The sequence below is a fragment of the Kogia breviceps genome, chromosome 4 (genome assembly GCF_026419965.1).
Source record: "Kogia breviceps isolate mKogBre1 chromosome 4, mKogBre1 haplotype 1, whole genome shotgun sequence".
In the NCBI taxonomy this organism is placed as follows: Eukaryota; Metazoa; Chordata; class Mammalia; order Artiodactyla; family Physeteridae; genus Kogia; species Kogia breviceps.
Window position 1 is genome coordinate 58664490 of NC_081313.1, and position 20370 is coordinate 58684859.

Below are 20370 nucleotides of genomic sequence, written 5' to 3' on the forward strand. Positions count from 1 at the left end.
AAAAACAGGGAAAAAATGCAATGATCATGTTCAAAGAGGACTAATAAGAATAAGATATATGTAGAAAGAATCATATGCAGTGTCATTAAAACAACATTTAAGTCATGCAGAAAGACATCATAATAGCTTTTAAAAGCCAAATAAACACACATCTAAACAAGGAGCAAATAATGGACTATAATTTATGGAGAGGGCAGGGTACGGTAGAAGATTCAAATCAGACAGAAGAATAGGTAATGTGTGATTTGAATCTAGGAGATGTGTTAGCCCAAGACCATCCCTTTTAAGGTATAGAACTGTATTAAATGGCTCATAATATCCCATTAGCAAAGTATAAAAAAATCAAATCCCAAGTCCCAGTTAAAGAAAAATCCCTCTGGCTGATATACAACCACAATTGGCTGAAATAAAATAAGAATCCCAATTTGCATAGATGATATAATTGTTTTATAGACATCTTTTGACTAAAAGAAGATTAGAATTAGTAGAAAAAAGAAAGTAAATCACATCCATAACATTAGTACTTTTGTGTTAAGATTAATAATATATTAGTTTTCTATTGTTGTGTAAGAAATTACTACAAACATAGTGGCTTAAAACAACACACGTTTATTATCTCACAGTTTCTGAGGATCAGGAGTCCTGGCTGGTCTTCAGCTCAGGCTCTCACCAGGCTTCCATCAAGGTGCTGTCTGACTGCATTTTCATCTGGAGGCTTGTCTGAGGAAAAAATCCACTTCCAAGTGCATTCAGGCTGTTGGCAGAAGGTACTTCCTTTCTGCTATGTGACTGAGGACCCTGACTTTTTGCCGGCTGTTGGCTGGAGGGCTCCCTCAGATTCTAGAGGTGTCCACATTCCTAAATGAGTCCACAGTGCTACGTGGGCTTTTTCTTAGTCCATTTGGGCTGCTATAGCAAGGTATTACAGACTGAGTGGCTTATAAACAGCAGCAATTTATTTCTCCCAGTTCTGGAGACTGGATATCAGATAGCAGCATAGCCAAGTTCCAGTGAGAGCCCTCTTCTGGGTTGCAGAATGTCAGCTTGTAGTTGTGTTCTCATGTGGCAGAAAAAGGGCACCAGTGCTCTCTGGGGCCTCCTCTCTAAGGGTATTAACTCCATTCATGAAGTTAATGAGGTCACCCTCATGACCTAATTACTTCCAAAGGCCCCACCTCCTAATTCCATCACTTTGGGGGTTAGGATTTCCACGTATGAATTTTGGAGGAATACAAACATTCAGCCCACAGCAGGCTTTCCCAACATGGCTGCTTAGTTCATCAAGTAAGATGAAGTAAGAGATGCTTACATCTCCCACAAGGAGAATCTCTCACTCCAGTCTGCTAAAACAGAGTCTTTTACAACATAACATAATCCTGGGCGTAATGTCTGGTCATTTTTCCATATAACACAATCTAACCAAGGAACTGATTTCACACCACCTTTGCCATATTCTATTGTCTAGAAGCAAGTCACAGGTCCTGCCTGCACTCAAGGGGAGGGAATTACACAAAAGTATGGACACTGGGACAAGGGAAATCATTGGGGATCATCTTAGGGTCTGTCTGCCACGAGGAACAATCTTTATTTGCTTGGTGTTTAAAGTATTTGTAATGTTAAGAAAATTTGGCAAATTATAGCATCTAACAGGTTAGCTTTGTGATTCCAATTTAAAATGAGTACATAAATGCTTTAGATTTGGAATTTGAGCTAAGAGGTATAAGAGAATTTTTAATGTTTGAAAATTATATTGAACCATTTAAAATATCTTAACATCCACCATACTTGTTTAATGTATTATAAATATTAGAATTATTAAAGTACTTGAAAGGGTGACAGCCCATCTCTAAAGATAGCCAAGTCCAATTCATGCCCTCCCTGTATGTGCATTTTGCTCTTCATAACAAGAGGAGCTCATTTACCCTCCCCTTCAATCTGGGCTGGGCATGTCACTAACTCTAATCAAGAGAATGTGGCAGAAGTGACATTCTGGACTTAAGCCCAGGCTGTACAAGGACTGGCAGCTTCTACTTTTTGCCTCTGAAAAGGCTCTTTCTTAGAACCCAGCTGCTATGCTGTGAGGAAGCAAATCATATGTCCGATTGCAGAATATATAAAGAACTCTTAAAACTCAATAATAAGATGACACAATCCAATTTAAAAATGGGCAAATTTTTGAACAGATATGTCACCAAAGAAGATATAGGAAAAGCCAATAAGCACATGAAAATAGGTTATACATCAGTTATTAGAGAAATGCAAATTAAACTACAAGCTAACACCTCACACCTGTTAAAATGTAAAATGGCTATAATAAAAAAGACAGGTCATCTCTAGTGCTGGTGAAATTATAGAGAAAGTGGAACCTTCGTACATTGCTGAGATGAATGTAAAATGGCATAGACGCTCTGGAAAACAGTTTGGCAGTTTCTCAAAAAGTGAAACATGTGTATTAAGCATGTCTTTTCATTCTAATGTTTGACATCTGGAGCCTTACAGATACTAAGTGGGGGGCTTCCCTGGTGGCGCAGTGGTTGGGAGTCCGCCTGCCGATGCAGGGGACACGGGCTCGTGCCCTGGTCCAGGAGGATCCCACATGCCCGTGGAGCGGCTGGGCCCGTGAGCCATGGCCGCTGAGCCTGCGCGTCCGGACCCTGTGCTCCGCAACGCGAGAGGCCGCAGCAGTGAGAGGCACGCGTATCGCAAAAAACAAAACAAAACAAAACAAAACAAAAAAACCCAACAGATACTAGGTGGGGAGTCTGCCCTCCCAGGTCCAGCTAGAGAGTAAACAACTCTCCAGGAGGGCGCCTTTCATATGCAAACCAACCAACCCCAAACCCAACCCCACTGCCTTCTTTATGGAGCTCTGCACACAGAGCCACTATCCTCCGGCTTGAATCACCTAAGGGCCAGATACCAGACAACTAGGGGCAGCCTCTATACACCATAACTTACTGAAATTATTTAAACCAGACAATCGTAAATCCACGTACCCTGCATTGCCGGTACCTTTTTGCAGAAACCAAAATAAGGTCCTTTGCTCACATTTTCCCTTTCTGTCTCCAGACCAACCCAGTGCTTCCCGATACAGCCTTGCCTGGCCGGGCATGCCCCTTTCTCCTGGGAACTGTGAGTAACAGACTATCTTTTCAAAGAAAATCATCTCTTGATCTTTTGGCCTCACTATACATGAATAAAAATAAGACCAACATTTTAAAACAATATGTTTGCCATATGATCCAGCAATTCCATTCCTAGGTATTTACTCAAGTGAAATGAAACTATTTTCACACAAAGATTTGTACATGAATGTTCATAGCAGCATTATTCATGATAGTCAAAAAGTGGAAACAACCCAAATGTCCATCAGCTGATGAATGGATAGACAAAATGTGCTATATCCATACAATGGAATACTCATTCAGAAATACAAACATTTGAATTACTGATAGATGCTAAATCATGGACAAACTTAAAAATAATTATCTAAGTGAAAGAAGCCAGGCATGAAAGACCACATACTATATGATTTCCCTTTGTAGAAATGTTCAGAGGATTTCTCTGGTTGCCTAGTGGTTAGGATTCTGGGCTTCACTGCCATCGCCCAGGTTCAATCCCTGGTTGGGGGACCGAGATCCCATTAGAGGGATGGTGCAGCCAAAAAAAAAAGAAAGTCTGAATAAGGAAGTCAATACCTTGCTTCTGCCCAGGGGATGAATTTAATGTTTCAGAAGAAATGTCAGGACGTGGTTCAATCTTCCTACAGCTACCAGATCATGTGAGGTGGAAGTTCTTTGGTTCACCCGTGAAGCAATCCTCACCGGACTAAACAAAGTCTGTGCAGACACAGTGGATTCTCAGCATGGAGTCATACAGTCTTAATGGTTTATTGTATGCATGTGTAGGGAAAATGTGTGCTTCAAAGGCAAACGATAGCACACCCTTCCACAGTCCAGATGCTAATTCTATGGGAACCAGTTCTGTACCCCATAGATAACAGAAAAGCAAGTTGATCTTTCTAGGCATGCAAATGTCTACAGGCACACAAATTCTATTCTGTCCAACAGATGTTCAGTTGACTTCCCTCCCCCACTGAGGAAGAAGTTCATTTGCCTCCATTGGCACATTCATCACTATATTCCCACTGTATGAACGTGTCTGTTCTTTGACTTTTCCTTTGAACCAGTTTTAACATCTGCCTGATTCCCTAACTCTGAGTAAAACGTAATCTTCAACATGCTCGTTTTGCTTCTGAATGAGAATCACAATTTTATCTTTTTGGGTAAGTTATCTTTAACATATTGTTTTTAATAGACTTTTTTCTTGAGAGCAGTTTTCGGTTCACAGTAATATTGAGCAGAAGGTACAGAAAGTCCCCATACACCCACCCTGGTCTCCCGCCACTGCAGCCTCCTCCACTATAGACATCAAGCTCAGAGTGATACTTTTTTTTTTTTTTTTGCAGTACGCGGGCCTCTCACTGCTGCGGCCTCTCCCGTTGCGAAGCACAGGCTCCGGACGTACGGGCTCAGTGGCCATGGCTCACGGGCCCAGCCGCTCCGCAGCATGTGGGATCTTCCCGGACCGGGGCATGAACCCGCGTCCCCTGCATCAGCAGGCAGACCCTCAACCACTGAACCACCAGGGAAGCCCAGAGTGGTACATTTTTACAATCAATAATTTTTTAAAAATTGGGGTATAGTTGCTTTACAACGTTATGTTAGTTTCTGCTGTACAACAAAGTGAATCAGCTATATGTATACATATATCCCCTCCCTCTTGGACCTCCCTCCCACCCCAGCCCCCATCCCATTCATCTAGGTCACCACAGAGCACCAAGGTGAGCTCCCTGCGCTATACAGCAGGTTCCCACTAGCTATCTGTTTTACACATGGCAGTGCACATATGTCAATCCCAATCTCCCAATACATCCCCCTCTCCCCACCGTGTCCACACATCCATTATCTCTGTGTCTCTATTCCTGTCCTGCAAATAGGTTCATCTGTACCATTTTTCTAGATTCCACATATATGTGTTAATATACAATACTTGTTTTTCTCTTTCTGACTTACTTCACTCTGTATGACAGACTCTAGGTCCATCCATGTCTCTGCAAATGACCCAATTCCGTTCCTTTTTATGGCTGAGTAATATTCCATTGTATATATGTACACATCTTCTTTTTCCATTCCTCTGTTGATGGACATTTAGGTTGCTTCCATGACCTGGCTATTGTAAATAGAGCTGCAATGAACATTTTGGTACATGACTCTTTTTGAATTATGGTTTTCTCAGGGTATATGCCCAGTAGTGGGATTGCTGGGTCACATGGTAGTTCTATTTTTAGTTTCTTAAGGAACCTCCATACTGTTCTCCATAGTGGCTGTACCGATTTACATTCCTACCAATGGTGCAAGAGGGTTCCCTTTTCTCCACACCCTCTCCAGCATTTATTGTTTGTAGATTTTTTGATGATGGCCATTCTGACCACTGTGAGGTGATACATCCTTGTAGTTTTGATTTGCATTTCTCTGATAATTAGTGATATTGAACCCACACTGAAACATCATTATCTTCCAAAGTCCATATAACACATGCTTTGTAATTATCAATGTTTTTTAATTTATTAATTTATTTTATTTATTTTTGGCTGCACTGGGTCTTCGTTGCTGCACGTGGGCTTTTCTCTAGTTGCTGTGAGCAGGGGCTACTCTTTGTTATGGTACGTGGGCTTATTGCTGTGGCTTCTCTTGCTGCGGAGCATGGGCACTAGGTGCGCATACTTCAGTAGTTGCAGCATGAGGGCTCAGTAGTTGTGGCTCACGGGCTCTAGAGCGCAGGCTCGGTAGTTGTGGTGCACGGGCTTAGTTGCTCCATGGTATGTGGGATCTTCCTGGGCCAGGGCTCGAACCGGTGTCCCCTGCATTGGCAGGCAGATTCTTAACCACTGTGCCACCAGGGAAGCCCCTATCAATAAGTTTTTTGTCATCCTCATGAAATCTCAAGATGACCTTTCGAGGAATCAGCCTAGATAGATCCTCTGAAGGAGTAAATTCAGCCTGCCCTTTCAGAATTCTGTCTTAACGCGGTTCGTTTCCTCTTTGGCATGCTACGTGTTGTAATAGGATGGTGTTGACTGAAAAAACATGCACAACCTAAAAGTTGAGAGCTATGTTTTATTTGGCAGACAAAACTGAGGATTTTAGCCCAGGACACAGCATATCAGATCACTCTGAGAAACCACTCCAAAGATGCAAGGGGTGAGCCAGGATACGTAGGAGTTTTTGCAACAAAGACCAGGTAGTCGGAACATCAAAAGATTACTGTTAATGAAAGAAAACCAGCCATCTCAAGTTAAGGAATGTAGTACTTTTCTATGTATGGGAAGATGCAAGAGTCTGGGCTCCCTGAAATCATTCCTTTGATATGCACATCAGCTCTCTGGGGCCAGTATCCTGTGATTTGTCACCTTGAGTCTCCTCAGGGTGCACTGTCTGGGGGTGGCTACAGTGTCTGATGATTCGATGGCAGGCATCCTGCCTCCATCCTGAGTTCCCTCAGGGCTCACTCTTGGGGCGGCTGTACTGTGATGGTTTGATGGCTGCAACATCCTTCGTTTATTGATATGACAGGCAATATTTTTCATTCACAATGGCAAATTCCATCCACAGAGAAGCCTGAGACTCCTCAGAGAAGCAGAGGAGAATGTACCTCTTCCAGCTCTCTTTATCATAAATGCACATATCTTTGTGCTTTATTTCATAAGAGAATTAAATGGAATTGAGCTGAGTTGAATTTCACAATCCACCTAGGTGCTTTTGCCAGAAGCCTGATATTCATTCTAGAGTCCCTCTTTCTTCCTCTATGTTTTTGTATTCAACAAATAGCCATCAAACACCCACTCTAGGCAGGCACACTACCAGATCCTGGAGAGACAATGATAAGTGGGGTCGCTACTCCATGGAACTTATGACACATAGGTAATCACACAAGTTTATACTGAAAATGTGCTATGAAAGACACCCATGCCTTAAAATCAGGGCCCCTGATTTAGTTGGGCAGTGGGGTGGAATCAGGTTAGGCTTCTCTGAGAAAATGACATTTGGGCTGAAACCTGAAGCTGAAAATAAGTTAGCTAGGATGTGTGTGTCTGTGTGTATCCCTGTGTGTGTGTGTGTGCGTGTGTGTGTTTGCAGGTGGGTGTGGCAGTTAAGTAGACCTGACCGGGCAGGTGAAGAGGCTAGGATAAAGTCTTTGGGGAGAGAAAGAACATTCTAGTTGCTGCAAGGTCACCATGGTGGGAGTTTGGGCAGTGAGTCAGGGGTGGAGCGATGAGGCTGGTGATCGAGACAGAGGCCAGTATTTGGAAGATATGTTTTTTTTTTTTTTTTAATTTTAAGGGCAAAGGGAAGCCATTGCAATATCTGTACCCTTCTTAAAATATTCCACATTTGAAAAGATCATTTTATGGACTATGGTCAGGTGACACACTGGATATTGCAGCAGTTTAGGGTTAAAATAATGTTTTATGAATTAGGATTGTGACAATGAAGTTGGAAAGAAATGAAGAGATGCAGGAGATACTTTGGTAAAACAGAAAGGTCTAGGTGATGGCTAAATATGAGAGGCAATGCAGGAGAGGTTCTAGTGAAGGGTGAGTCCTAGGTTAGTGGCTTGCACTACTAAATGGGACCCTTCTCTCAGGCAGGGAACATCAGAGGAGACTGCAGCTCGACATGCCCTGTTTTAGTCTCAGGAAATCTCTCCAGCTGCTCTCACTGGGTTTCGTTCCTTGCATGGAAGGCCGTGAGTGGTCAGTCTCCTTTCCCTGGAAAGTGATCAGTGTGACCCCAAATGAACCTAGATTTTACAAAACAAAAGCCAGGAAAGGGGGCTGTCTTATGCAACATCTCTTTTTTTTTTTTTTTTTTTTTTTTTTTTGTGGTATGCGGGCCTCACTGTTGTGGCCTCTCCCTTGCGGAGCACAGGCTCCGGACGCGCAGGCTCAGCGGCCATGGCTCACGGGCCCAGCCGCTCCGCGGCATGTGGGATCTTCCCAGACCGGGGCACGAACCCGTGTCCCCTGCATCGGCAGGCGGATTCTCAACCACTGAGCCACCAGGGAAGCCCATGCAACATCTCTTTTTGGTCTACTACACAAATGCCTCTGAACAAGGACACATAAAACCTTTTCTAAATGGGGAAGGGAAAATGCTGGGAGAAAAAAAGACACTGGGTAGGAAAAAATAAGTAGGAGGACTGTGGGATACATGGTCCTTGAACTCAGAGGAAAAGTCATCTCTCTGATGATAATTCCCAATAGGTCACATCAAATTAATCACAAGTCCTATTGATCCTGCTTCCTTTATAGTTTATAAGTTAATCCTGTCACCCATAACTTCATTTCACTGTCTTAGTTCAGACGGGTGGTGCGGTTCTCATTATGTCATTACCTGAATTGCTGTAGTAACAATCGTATCAGGATTGTGTTTGGCTGCGTGTAAAAGAAACCCAAACACAGAGTCTTAACCAAAGAGAAATTAACAGCACAGAGCTGGTGCAACAGCCCAAGGAAGTTACCAAGGACCGACCAACAGCCTCCTAACTGCATTGCCAGTGGGAGGAGTAGTGAGAATGGAGGGCAGCATCTTATCAGGAAAGTAAAACATTTCTAGAAATTCCCAGCAGAATTCTACTTTTGCCAGAACTGTTGTCACAGCAGTTTCAAGGGAAGAGAGAAGTAATAGATACTTAGCAGTTTTCTTTTCATTTTTTAAAATAAGGAATGGATAAAGATGGATAAAGAATAGGTCACTGATAGCATTTGCCACAGAGGCCTAACCGGTTTCACTGTTGCTAATCCTGCCCCTTTGGGCAAACCTTCTCCCTGTGACTGCTAGAGGCATCATTCTCAAGTCAGACTGCATCATTCTCTTGCTTAAAATACTTCAGTGGTAATCCATGGCTTTCAGGATAAAATTCCAACTCCTGGCTTAGCACACAAGGCCCTCAGGATCTGGCCCCCGCCCCTCTCACTGCATCTCCCCTTTCTCTTCTGCAGGCCTCACTGCTCCGGCTACTCCTGCACCTCCCGGAATTGACGATGCCATTAAAAATTCACACATTTGTATGCTCATCACTGTCTCTCCAGCGTCTAGTAGTGTGCCTGCCCAGAGTGTGCGTTTGGCAGCTATTTGTTGAATACAAAAAATAATTAAAATAAAATAAAATAAAGGAAGGAAAGAGGTAGCTTAGACTGAATAACAGGCTTCTGGCACAAGCAGCTAGGTGAATTGCAAAATTCAATTCAGCTTAATTCAGTTTAATTCTTTTATGAAATAAAGCACAGGGATATGTGTATGCATGCTAAAGAGATTTGGAGGAGGTACATTCTCCTTTCCTCGGTTTTCTGAGGATTCCCACAGGCTTCTCTGGGGATGTAATTTGCCATCTTACTATAACATATGTTTTTTAATTAACAATAAGGTTTTTGCCATCTTGATAAAAATCTCAAGGTAACCTTCTGAGGGATCATCCTACCTAGAGACAGTCTAGATTGGTCCCCTAGATGAGCACATTCAGCCTGCCCTTTCAGAATTCAGCCTTGACATACAATTCATCTGCCCAAGTGGGCTACTATTATAGCCTTACCTGGATTACCTTTCCCCTTTCCTTCCAAGCTCAATCCTAGTTTTCTTCAGACTTCAGTGGGGGTGTAATTTCTTCCCAGAACTCTTTCTGGGTCTCCTTTTTCTCTCCTAGTGTTTCCCGAGTTTACCTCTTTCTTAGATGGCACTTCTCACACTACCTTCTCATCACTGGCTTACTGGATAGTGAGCTCCTCAAGGGTAGAGACCGTGTTTCACTCTTCTCTGTTCTCAGCGGTGTGTGTTGTCAGCCATCGTATTCTGAAGGAGTGAATCCAGCCCCACTTGGAATCATTGCTCCTCTGTAGAGTAGATGGATGTAGATAGAGAGCTGTCCGTGTTGTATACATTTAACAACCTCCTTTCCTAGAGGAGAAGCCAGAAAGTGAGAGACGATGCTTCAGTGGGGATCTTTGGAGTAGTTAAGAGCTTAAAACCTCCTGTTCCAGAGAGTGTTTTCCAAACCAAGTGGGAAATAAAATTTTCTTGAATCTCACTTTCTCTCCTTACCTTGTATATCCAGCCTTGGTAGAAATTCCAAAAGATAATAAAATAAATAAAGCACAAAGAGACAGAAACAGAGTTTGTGCCATGAATTCCTACATTAGTGAGAAGTGGGCAAACATTGTGCCTCATTCATCTGTAAAGACTTCACAGCCTGTTATGGGCTGAATGCTTGTGTTTCCTCTCCTCAATTCATAAGTTGAAGCCCTAACCCCCAGCGTGGCTATATTTGGAGTGAGGAAGTAATTAAGGTTAAATGAGGTCATAAGTGTTGGCCCCGATCAAATAGAATTAGTGTCCTCCTAAGAAGAGACACCAGAGAGCTCCCCCTGCCCACTTGCACAGAGGAAAGCCCACGTGAACACAAAGAGAGAGGGTAGCCATTTGCAAGCCAGAAAGAGGAGTCTCAGCAGACACCAGACTGACTGGACTTGTAGCCCACAGAACTGTGAGAAACTAAATTTCTGTTGTTTAAGCCACCTAGTCTATGATATTTTGTTATGACAGCCCAAGCAGACTAAGACACAGCCCTTGGAATATACTTTCTCCACAGTGAGTATTCAATAAGTATTTGTCAAATGTGCACATATATAATGATATACCTATAAAAAAGTTTAAAAATAGCTATATGTGGGAACTCCCTGGTCGGGGAACTAAGATCTTGCAAGCCATGTGGTGTGGCAAAAAAAAAAAAAAGGGATCTGTGAAGATTGTGACTATGGGTGATTTTCATTTTTGTTATTTATATTTATATAATTTGAATTCTTTATGGGGTAGATATATTACACTGTAAAATTTTTTAAAAGCAATTTAAAAGTCGTAGCTAGCTGGTTTGATATGCAGAACAGAGCGGGATGTAATCATGGGTCTTGGAGACAGTGTTCTGGACCTTGGAGCAGCAGACACTTCCTGTGTGGGCTGCACACGATGTCTCCCATCAAGGCAAAAGCATCTGTGGGGGTGAATTTCCCGAGAGTCTGCTTAGAGGTACTAGGAAGGAGAGCAAAGGTGTGAGCTCTGCAAGGCTGGGGTCAGTGTATATTCCCAGCAGCTAGGATAGTGGCACGTGGTAGTGAATATTTATTTGCTGAGTTAAAAAAATGTCCATCGTTCTTCTGGTTAAATATGAAAAGAGTAATAAATATTTGCAGGACGATCAAATGAATGACTCAAAGGCATCTTAGGCTGAAAGTGATTATATTTCTTTTGAAATTTGAGAGTGACTATATCTAACAAAAAGAGTCAAGTTATAGGGGATTTTGATAGGGAAACGAAGGAGAGTAGGGTGTGGAGTGCACAGTTCAACCTAGCTTTCTGAATTACTGAGCTACTGTCTCTTGTTCTCTTCAATAAGTTTTGTCGATGTCCAAAGGCCTGTTCTTATGAGGCCAGGACAATTGTTTGGAGGCTCTAAGATTGAAATTAATGAAACTGTCCACTCCAGAAGATGCTGACTTGTTGAAACTTGAGCCCAATAGACTTCAGATTTTGATATAATATGTGTGCTAGGAACCTCTTGTGGTAACTCTGTGTACTTCATCTTTCAGCACCTAGAAAACACACACACACACACACACACACACACACACACACACTCAGAAGTGAAATGATTACTGTTATTTAGGGAATAAGCACACATATATTTTTTAACATCTTTATTGGAGTATAATTGTTTTATAGTGTGTGTTAGTTTCTGCTTTATAACAAAGTGAATCATCTATACATATACATATATCCCCATATCTCTTCCTTCTTGAGTCTCCCTCCCTCCCACCCTCCTTATCCCACCCCTCTAGGTGGTCACAAAGCACCGAGCTGATCCCCCTGAAAGCACAAATGTTACATGTTAAAAATGTAGAAGTACAGATGGTCAGTAAACATCTAAATTTTTTTCAATATCTTTATTAATTAAAGAAATGTAAAGGGTGTGTACATGGGCATGGGCATGTGTGTGTGTGTGTGTGTGTGTGCGTGTGTGTGTGTTTAGTACTGAGTTTTAAAGAGAGTCATACCCAGTACTGGGATGAGGAAAATAGGCATTAGGCATTCCTATAGGCTTGGTGGGAGTGTACACTGACATAACAATTAGTAAATTAGGTCTTAAAATTGCTTTAAAATGTTCACATTCCTAACCCAGTAGGTCTACTTCTAGAAAATTTTCCAGTGGAAATGCCTGACGGAGTTCCTTGGCAGTCCAGTGCTTAGGGCTCCGAGCTTTCACCATAGCCCTGGATTCAATCCCGGGTCAGGGAACTAAGATCCTGTAAGCCAAGCAGTGCAGCCAAAAAAAAAAAGAAATGTTGAAGACACAAGCAAGTTTTTCATATTTTTACACTGCATGGCAGAAAGGGGGAAATGTGCAAAAATAGGAATATGGTTAAATAAATGATATTTCTGCATAAAGGAATATTACTTAACATTTAAAATTGTGTTTCCAAGTAATATTTATTGACATGGAAGCATATAATGCTTATAATATTATGCTAAGAGAAAATTCTAATTCGAAAAGATACATGCACCCCAATGTTCAAAGCAGCACAATTCACACTAGCCAAGACGTGAAAGTAGTCTAAATGTCCATCAACAGATGAATGGATAAAGAAGATGTAATATATGTATATATATACGTATAAATACACAATAGAATATTAGTCATGAAAAGAATGAAATTATGCCACTTGCAGCATGGATGTACCTAGAGATTACCATACTAAGTGAAGTAAGTCAGACAGAGAAAGACAAATATTATACGATATCACTTATATGTGGTATCTAAAAAATGATACAAATGAACTTATTTACAAACAGAAACAGACACACAGACATAGAAAACAAACTTATGGTTACCAAAGGGGAAAGGGGTGGGGGGAAGGATGAATTAGGGGTTTGGGATTAGCAGATACAAACTACTATATGTAAAAGAGATAAATAACAAGGTCCTACAGTATAGCACAGGGAGCTATATACTCAATATCTTATATTAAACTATAATTGAAGAGAATATGAAAAGAATATACATATATATAACTGAATCACCTTGCTGTACACCAGAAACTAACACAATACTATAAATTTTTTTACTTCAATAAAAAATACAGTGCTATGAGAGTAAAGCAGAATTACAACTGTAATACGTATATCTCTATACATACACACATATGACGCAGACAGATGAAAGTGAGACAGAGAGACGGAGAAATAGACAGAGAAGCTGGAAGGAAATCCACCAATATGTTAATAGGAATTATTTCTGTTGGGAAGTGTTATGATTCATTTTCAAATTCCCTTCCTAAACCTTTCTGTATTTACCAAAATCTAGACAATGAACATTATATTAAAGAATTATGCAAGTCATACACATATATTCTTATTACAAAACATTAGTTTGACTTTAAATTTTTTTTAACTTATAGCGGTACTATATATATTGTTCTAAAACCAGTTTTTTCATTGTATGCTTTGGAGCTATTTCTATGCTAGTACTAATAGTTCAAACTCACTTTAATGAATATAAATTTTTATTTACAGAAAAAGATATCAATTAAAACTGCAACTGTATTCATTGCTATCAGTTCAGTTTCAGGTACATCCTTTAGGGTGGAATATCTAGTTCCACCAAAGAGGATGTGAGAGATTTGATGAGGTCATCCATTTCCTCTCTAATGAGAATCTAAGATTCTATCTTAGAAAGAGCTGCACTGCCTAGTGAGCAGATAAAGTACTTAAAAGCAGGCATCTCTGCTGTGACTTGGATAAGCGCTCAGCACGATGTTTAGGCTCCTTTGTGAAGCTGGAAGGTTAGAGTTTGCAGTTACATGAGTTCCATAAAGGAGAAGGTTGTATGAACCTAAAGCAGTTTGGTTGCAGCTTGCAACAAAAGGTATATTATTTAATGTAGCAGAAACTAGAAGTAAGAGCCCCTCTCAAAAAACATAGGTAGATTTTTTAAATTAAACACACGCACACAGAGTAAAATATTCAAGCAATATAAAAACATCCTCCTACCTCAGATCCCCAGTCCACTCTCCAGAAGGAACTGTTAGCAGTTATTGATGTATCATTCTAGAAGTATTTTATTTTATATCAAAGTAGTGAATACAAACATATATCTCTCCCTCTTTACTAAAACACAAGTGGAAGCATACTATATAAATACTCTTTGGCATCATGCAATTTAAAAAAATCTAACAATATATCTGGTAAATGTTTTATACGTGTGTGTGTGTGTGTGTGTGTGTGTGTGTGTGTTTTAAAAACATAATGGGACTTCAGTAGAATTTAAAAAGATAAGTTGGGGAAATTTACATTTCTGGCAATACAATAGATATCCTGGAAAATGCTTCTGCTATTGAATACCTATGAATGCTAAATAAAATGCTATATATATCTATATCTATATCTATATATATATATGGATCCAGAGAGATGAGTGAGTGCTGAAGGGTGCTGCCCTAAGGCATCTGCTCACCCTGTATGCCACCTAGTCCATGATGCATGGATGCAGTACTTAAGACTGCTTGCTGTTATTAATATAGTGGAATAGTTGATGCTGTCAGAAAGTTTGAAACTCAGGCAAAATAGAGATTGACCTGTTCCTACTGAATTAGAGTTTCACATCTTTTACAATTGCTTGAAAAAAATTACTAGAAGTATACATAGTTTGTCAGATTAATTTTAGTGCATGGTAGTATTTGATGTAGTTGTGTTTTCCTTAAGCATTTTGATTTCCTTTGTCATCAGGTGGATTTATGATTCATTCCATATTTCTCTTGTTAAAGTGTCTTTTTTTTCTGTATTATACTCTACTACAGCAGGTAGTTTTAAGAAACATAAATGCCACTCTTGTTATAAAATCTTTTTTGTTTGGTTTGGTTTTTTTGGGGGGGGGTAAAATTCAGCTTTTATTGTTAGAATTTGACAGTTTCAAACCCTTGTGGTGGTGGGATGACCATCATCATACAATATTCCACCTAGTAAAGTTTTAGGTGACCAGTGACCTTGTCAATTAGGTCTACTGGTCCTGGCCCAATTCCTAGAACAGTTTGAGAGCCTGGTGCAATCTGAGTAAGTCCTGCATCTTGGATTAAACTTACAGTCAGTCCCAGCATTTTTGCATGGGTCAGTAATTCAACTAGAGTTTCTTCATCAGGAGCTCTGACCACCACTTTGGTCTGGCCACAGTATTCCCATCGTTTGAGTAATTCAGGGTTTCTCCTTTGAATTTGCTTGTAGGCAGAAACAGCAGCATGAGAACACCGGGCAGCCACTTTCCCTTTTCCCATCTTTAAGTCATTTCGAACCACAAGAATCATTTTGTACTCCCCACCCTCTCCTAAGATGCTTGCTTCTGTTCTGGTGTCAGTGTCTGTCTCGCTCACCGAGCTCCTGGGGACCATTCCAAAGCGTACTCGGAGTCCCCAGCCCAGGCACATGCCACAAGCAACTCTGGCAGCCAAGCTGAGTACACCAGGATTAGTCAAATATTCCATAACCAAGGGTTTGGAGAGCATCTGTGAGAGGATAACCTACCGAGAGGACCTCTCCTCCATCTCAGTCGTGACTTTGGTTTGGTTTTTAATTGTAGTAAAACATACATATATGAAGTTTACCACTTCACCATTTTACCTTTTTTTTTTTGCTGCGCCACGCGGCTTGTGGGATCTTAGTTCCCCTACCAGGAATCAAACCCAGGCCCTCAGCAGTGAAAGTGCAGAGTCCTAACCACTGGACCGCCAGCGGATTCCCTCATTTCACCAGTTTTAAGTGTACAATTCAGTGGCATTAAGTACATTCACAATGTTGTGTAACTATCAACACTATCACCCAAACTTTATCACCTAAAACATAAACTTTAACATGCAAACATAAACGCTAGTCATAAGCAATAGATCCTCATTCCTCTTTACCCCCAGCCCCTGGTAATCACCATTCTACTTTCTGTCCCTATGGATTTACCCATTCTAGATACCTCATATAAGTGGAATCATGTAACCTTTGTCCTTTTGTGTCCGGCTTTTTAACTTAGCATGGATGTTTATTTACCCTTATCGCAGCATATATAATCCACACATTCATCCATGATGAAGCAAGCAAGGTTCATCCGTGTTGTAGCACGTATCAGAACTTCAGTCCTTTTTATGGCTAAGTAAAATTCCACTGTTTGTATATACCTCATTTTGTTTATCCATTCATCTGCTGACGGACACTTCAGTTGTTTCCATATTTTGGTTATTGTGAATGATGCTGCTATAAACACTGACATAAAGTATCTGTTTGAATCCCCGTCTTCAGATCTTTTGGGTACGTACCTGGGAGTGGAATTGCTGAGTCATATGAAAATTCTGTTTAACTTTTTGAGGAACTGCTAAACTTTGTGAGTGACTGCACCATTTTACATTCCAACCAACAATGCACAAGTGTTTTAATTCCGCCACATCTGTCAATATTTGCTGTGTTCTGTTTTTTTTTTTCTTTTTGTTAAGTAATAGCCATCCTAGTGAGTGCGAAGTGATATCTCATGTGGTTTTGATTTGCATTTCCTCAATGATTAATGATGCTAAGTATCTTATTGGCCATTTGTATTATATTTTCTTCAGAGAAATTCAAATCCTTTGACCATCTTTTGGTTTTTGTTTGTTTGTTTGGCTGCACCACATGGCTTGCAGGATTTTAGTTCCCTGACCAGGGATTGAACCCAGGACCCCTGCAGTGGAAACATGGAGTTCTAACCACTGGACCACCAGGGAATTTGTTCCTTTGATGATTTTTAAATTAGGTTGTTGTTTTTTGTTGTTGTTGAGTTTTAGGAGTTCTTTATATGTTCTAGATATTAACCTCTTACTAGATATATGATTTGCAAATATCTTTCTCCCATTCTATGGGTTGTTTTTGCACTCTCTTGATCATGTCCTTTGATGAACAAAAGTTTAAAATTTTGATATAGTCTAAATTATCTATTTTTTCTTTTGTTGCCTGTGCTTTTAGTGTCATATCCAAAAAACCATTGCCAAATCCAATGTCACAAAGGTTTTCCCCTGTGTTTTCTTCTAAGAGTTTTATAGTTTTATGTCTTATGTCTTTGATTTATTTTCAGTTAATTTTTTGTATGTAGTATAAGGGTCCAACTTCATTCTTTTTTTTTTTTAATTAAAAATTTTTTTGGCTGCGTTGGGTCTTCATTGCTGTGAGCAGGCTTTCTCTAGTTGAGGCAAGTGGGGTCTACTCTTTGCTGTGGTGTGTGGGCTTCTCACTGTGGTGACTTCTCTTGTTGTGGAGCATGGGCTCTAGGCGCACAGGCTTCAGTAGTTGCAGCATGCAGGCTCAGCAGTTGTAGCACATGGGCCCTAGAGCATGTGGGCTTCAGTAGTTGTAGCACTCGGGCTTAGTTGCTCTGCAGCATGTAGGATCTTCCCGGACCAGGGATCGAACCTGTGTTCCTTGCATTAGCAGGTGGATTCTTAACCACTGCGCCACCAGGCAAGTCCCAACTTCATTCTTTTGTATGTCAATATCCAGTTTTCCCAGCACCATTTGTTAAAAAGACTGTCCATTCCTCATTGAATGCTTTTGGCATCCTTGTTGAAAATCAATTGCCCATACATGTGAGTGTTTATTTCTGGGCTCTCTATTCTAGTCCATTGGTCTATGCATCTGTCTATATGCTTGTAGCATACTGTTTTGATTACTGTAGCTTTGTAGTAAGTTTTGCAATCAGGAAGTGTGAGCCCTCCAACTTTGTTCTTGAGCTCCTGTTTTAATCACTGTGTAGGTGACAAGACACAAAGTCTAGTATCCTCAGGGCATATACGATGCAGGGAACAGGAGGCAGCATTCTTAGTGAAAGGGCAAACTAGGACAACACCTGCCCCCCCCAAACACACATACACACACACCAGTAAGAAAACTCATATTCGTGGAGGAGGAAAGTCCCCCATGAAACTGTTCATAACCATTTTTAAAGAATCATTGCCATAAATAATGTTCCTGTCAACTTAAATGCAAAAGCCTCCACCCTATCTTCATCATATTCAGTCTTTCCCAAACAATTGTCACAACTAGACCTGAGTACATGCCCTTCAGATGGTCTGTCTTTCGGGTCAATGTAAATCTGTTTTGAATGTTCCTTAGATGCTTTAAGAAAACTCATTGACATAAAGCAGAATCTCTTTGGCTCAAAACACTTGAAGATCTCTCATGTCAGGTAGTGCTAGATGCCACCAGGCTTGACGTAAATGAAAAGTGTGCTTATTGTTGGCCATGATCCAAGAAAGCTGAGATGAGGAACAGAACTACTGCTGTGGGTGTGGGTGTTGGTGAACCTAACATCATGATTCTGGATTCATATACACCTAGTAATATGACTTAAAACATACATAAAGCTAAAATTAACATCAGTACACAGATCAATTGAAAAACTCATAGTGGAAGATTTTTCTTTTTCAAAGAAAAATATTGAATTTTATTTTGCACTTGAGGTTCCATTGTGTCTTTAATGAATTTCTAAAGTTATAATACCTAAATAAAATTCCATGAGGCACTGGGATATTTAATATAAAACTAAATTTACTTTCTTCTTTCTTACAGTGGAGGATTTTAATATACTGCTCAATAATTCTTTTTTTAAAAAATAAATCTATTTATTTATTTTTGGCTGTGTTGGGTCTTTGTTGCTGTGCACAGGTTTTCTTTAGTTGCAGTGAGAGGGGGCTACTCTTTGTTGTGGTGTGTGGGCTTCTCATTGCAGTGGTTTCTCCTGTTGTGGAGCATGAGCTCTAGGCGCACAGGCTTCAGTAGTTGTGGCACGTGGGCTCCATAGTTGTGGCTCACGGGCTCTAGAGCACAGGCTTAGTAGTTGTGGCACACAGGCTTAGTTGCTCCATGGCATGTGGGATCTTCCCGGACCAGGGCTGGAACCCCTGTCCCCTGCATTGGCAGATGGATTCTTAACCACTGTGCCACCAGGGAAGTCCCTCTCAATAATTCTTAAATCAAGTATACAAAAAAAAAAAGATCAATGAATGTATAGAAGAAGATCTGAAGAACACAAATAAGTAAGTCAATATAAATATAAACTCAATGCCCATGATTTGGAGAATATGCATTTTAAAAAAACATCTTTATTGGAGTATAATTGCTTTACAATGGTGTGTTAGGTTCTGCTTTATAACAAAGTGAATCAGTTATACATATACATATGTCACCATATTTCTTCCCTCTTGCTTCTCCCTCCCTCCCACCCTCCCTATCCCACCCCTCTAGGTGGTCACAAAGCACTGAGCTGATCTCCCTGTGCTATGCGGCTGCTTCCCACTAGCTATCTATTTTACATTTATACATCCATGCCACTCTCTCACTTTGTCCCAGCTTCCCCTTCCCCCTCCCCATATCCTCAAGTCCAGAGAATATGAATTTTTAACACAAATGAAGCAGTTATGTTCTAGATCAGGGTTTGGTAAACCTTTTCTGTAAACAGATAATAAATATTTTGGCTTGGAATACCATATGGTCCCTCTCTCAACTACTCAATTCTTGCTTTTGTGGACATATACAATATGTAAACAAATGAGTGTGGCTGTATAACAATAAAACTTTATTTATGAAAACAAGCAGCAGGACTTCCCTGGTGGTGCAGTGGTTAAGAATCTGCCTGCCAATGCAGGGGACACAGGTTCAATCCCTGGTCTGGGAAGATCCCACATGCCGTGGAGCAACTAAACCCACGTGCCACAACTACTGAAGCCCGTGTGCTGCAACTACTGAGACCTGTGCTGCAACTACTGAAGTCTGTGCCCCTAGAGCCCGTGCTCCGCAATAAGAGAAGCCACCACAATGAGAAGCCCGTGCACCGCAACAAAGAGTAGCCCCCGCTTGCTGCAACTAGAGAAAGCCCACACACAGCAATGAAGATCCAACGCTGCCAAAAAAAAAAAAAGCAGAAACAAAAAAAAAACAAGCAGCAAGGGAATTCCCCGGAAGTCCAGTGGTTAGGACTCCGGGTTTCCACTGCAAGGGGCACAAGTTCAATCCCTGGTCAGGGGACTAAGATCCCACAAGACATGCAGTGCAGCCAAAACAAACCAACAAACAAAAAACAAGCAGCAAGCCACATTTGGCCCATAAGTTGCAGTTTGACAACTCCCATTCTAGACCATAAAGCAAGTGTCAATCTATTTCAAAGACTCAGTCTCATGAAAACTATGCCATTTGACTATAATAA

The 20370-nt window shown here is 40.8% G+C and overlaps 2 protein-coding genes across 4 annotated transcripts in view; both read right to left on the minus strand.

Annotated features, from left to right (window-relative positions):
• Positions 1-12165: 12165 nt before the first annotated feature.
• GCNT4 (glucosaminyl (N-acetyl) transferase 4) overlaps positions 12166-20370 on the minus strand; it is a 128193-nt gene continuing 119988 nt past the window's right edge. For all 3 annotated transcript variants that reach the window (XR_010840168.1, XR_010840169.1, XR_010840170.1), the window contains exon 6: positions 12166-12415. The gene's annotated coding sequence lies outside the window, so the exon portion shown is untranslated. The remainder of the gene's footprint in view (positions 12416-20370) is intronic.
• Positions 15055-15686, minus strand: LOC131756022 (peptidyl-tRNA hydrolase 2, mitochondrial-like). Its single transcript, XM_059062772.2, has one exon. It carries the CDS (start codon positions 15662-15664, stop codon positions 15125-15127), a length of 540 nt encoding a protein of 179 aa, XP_058918755.1. The 5' UTR covers positions 15665-15686; the 3' UTR covers positions 15055-15124.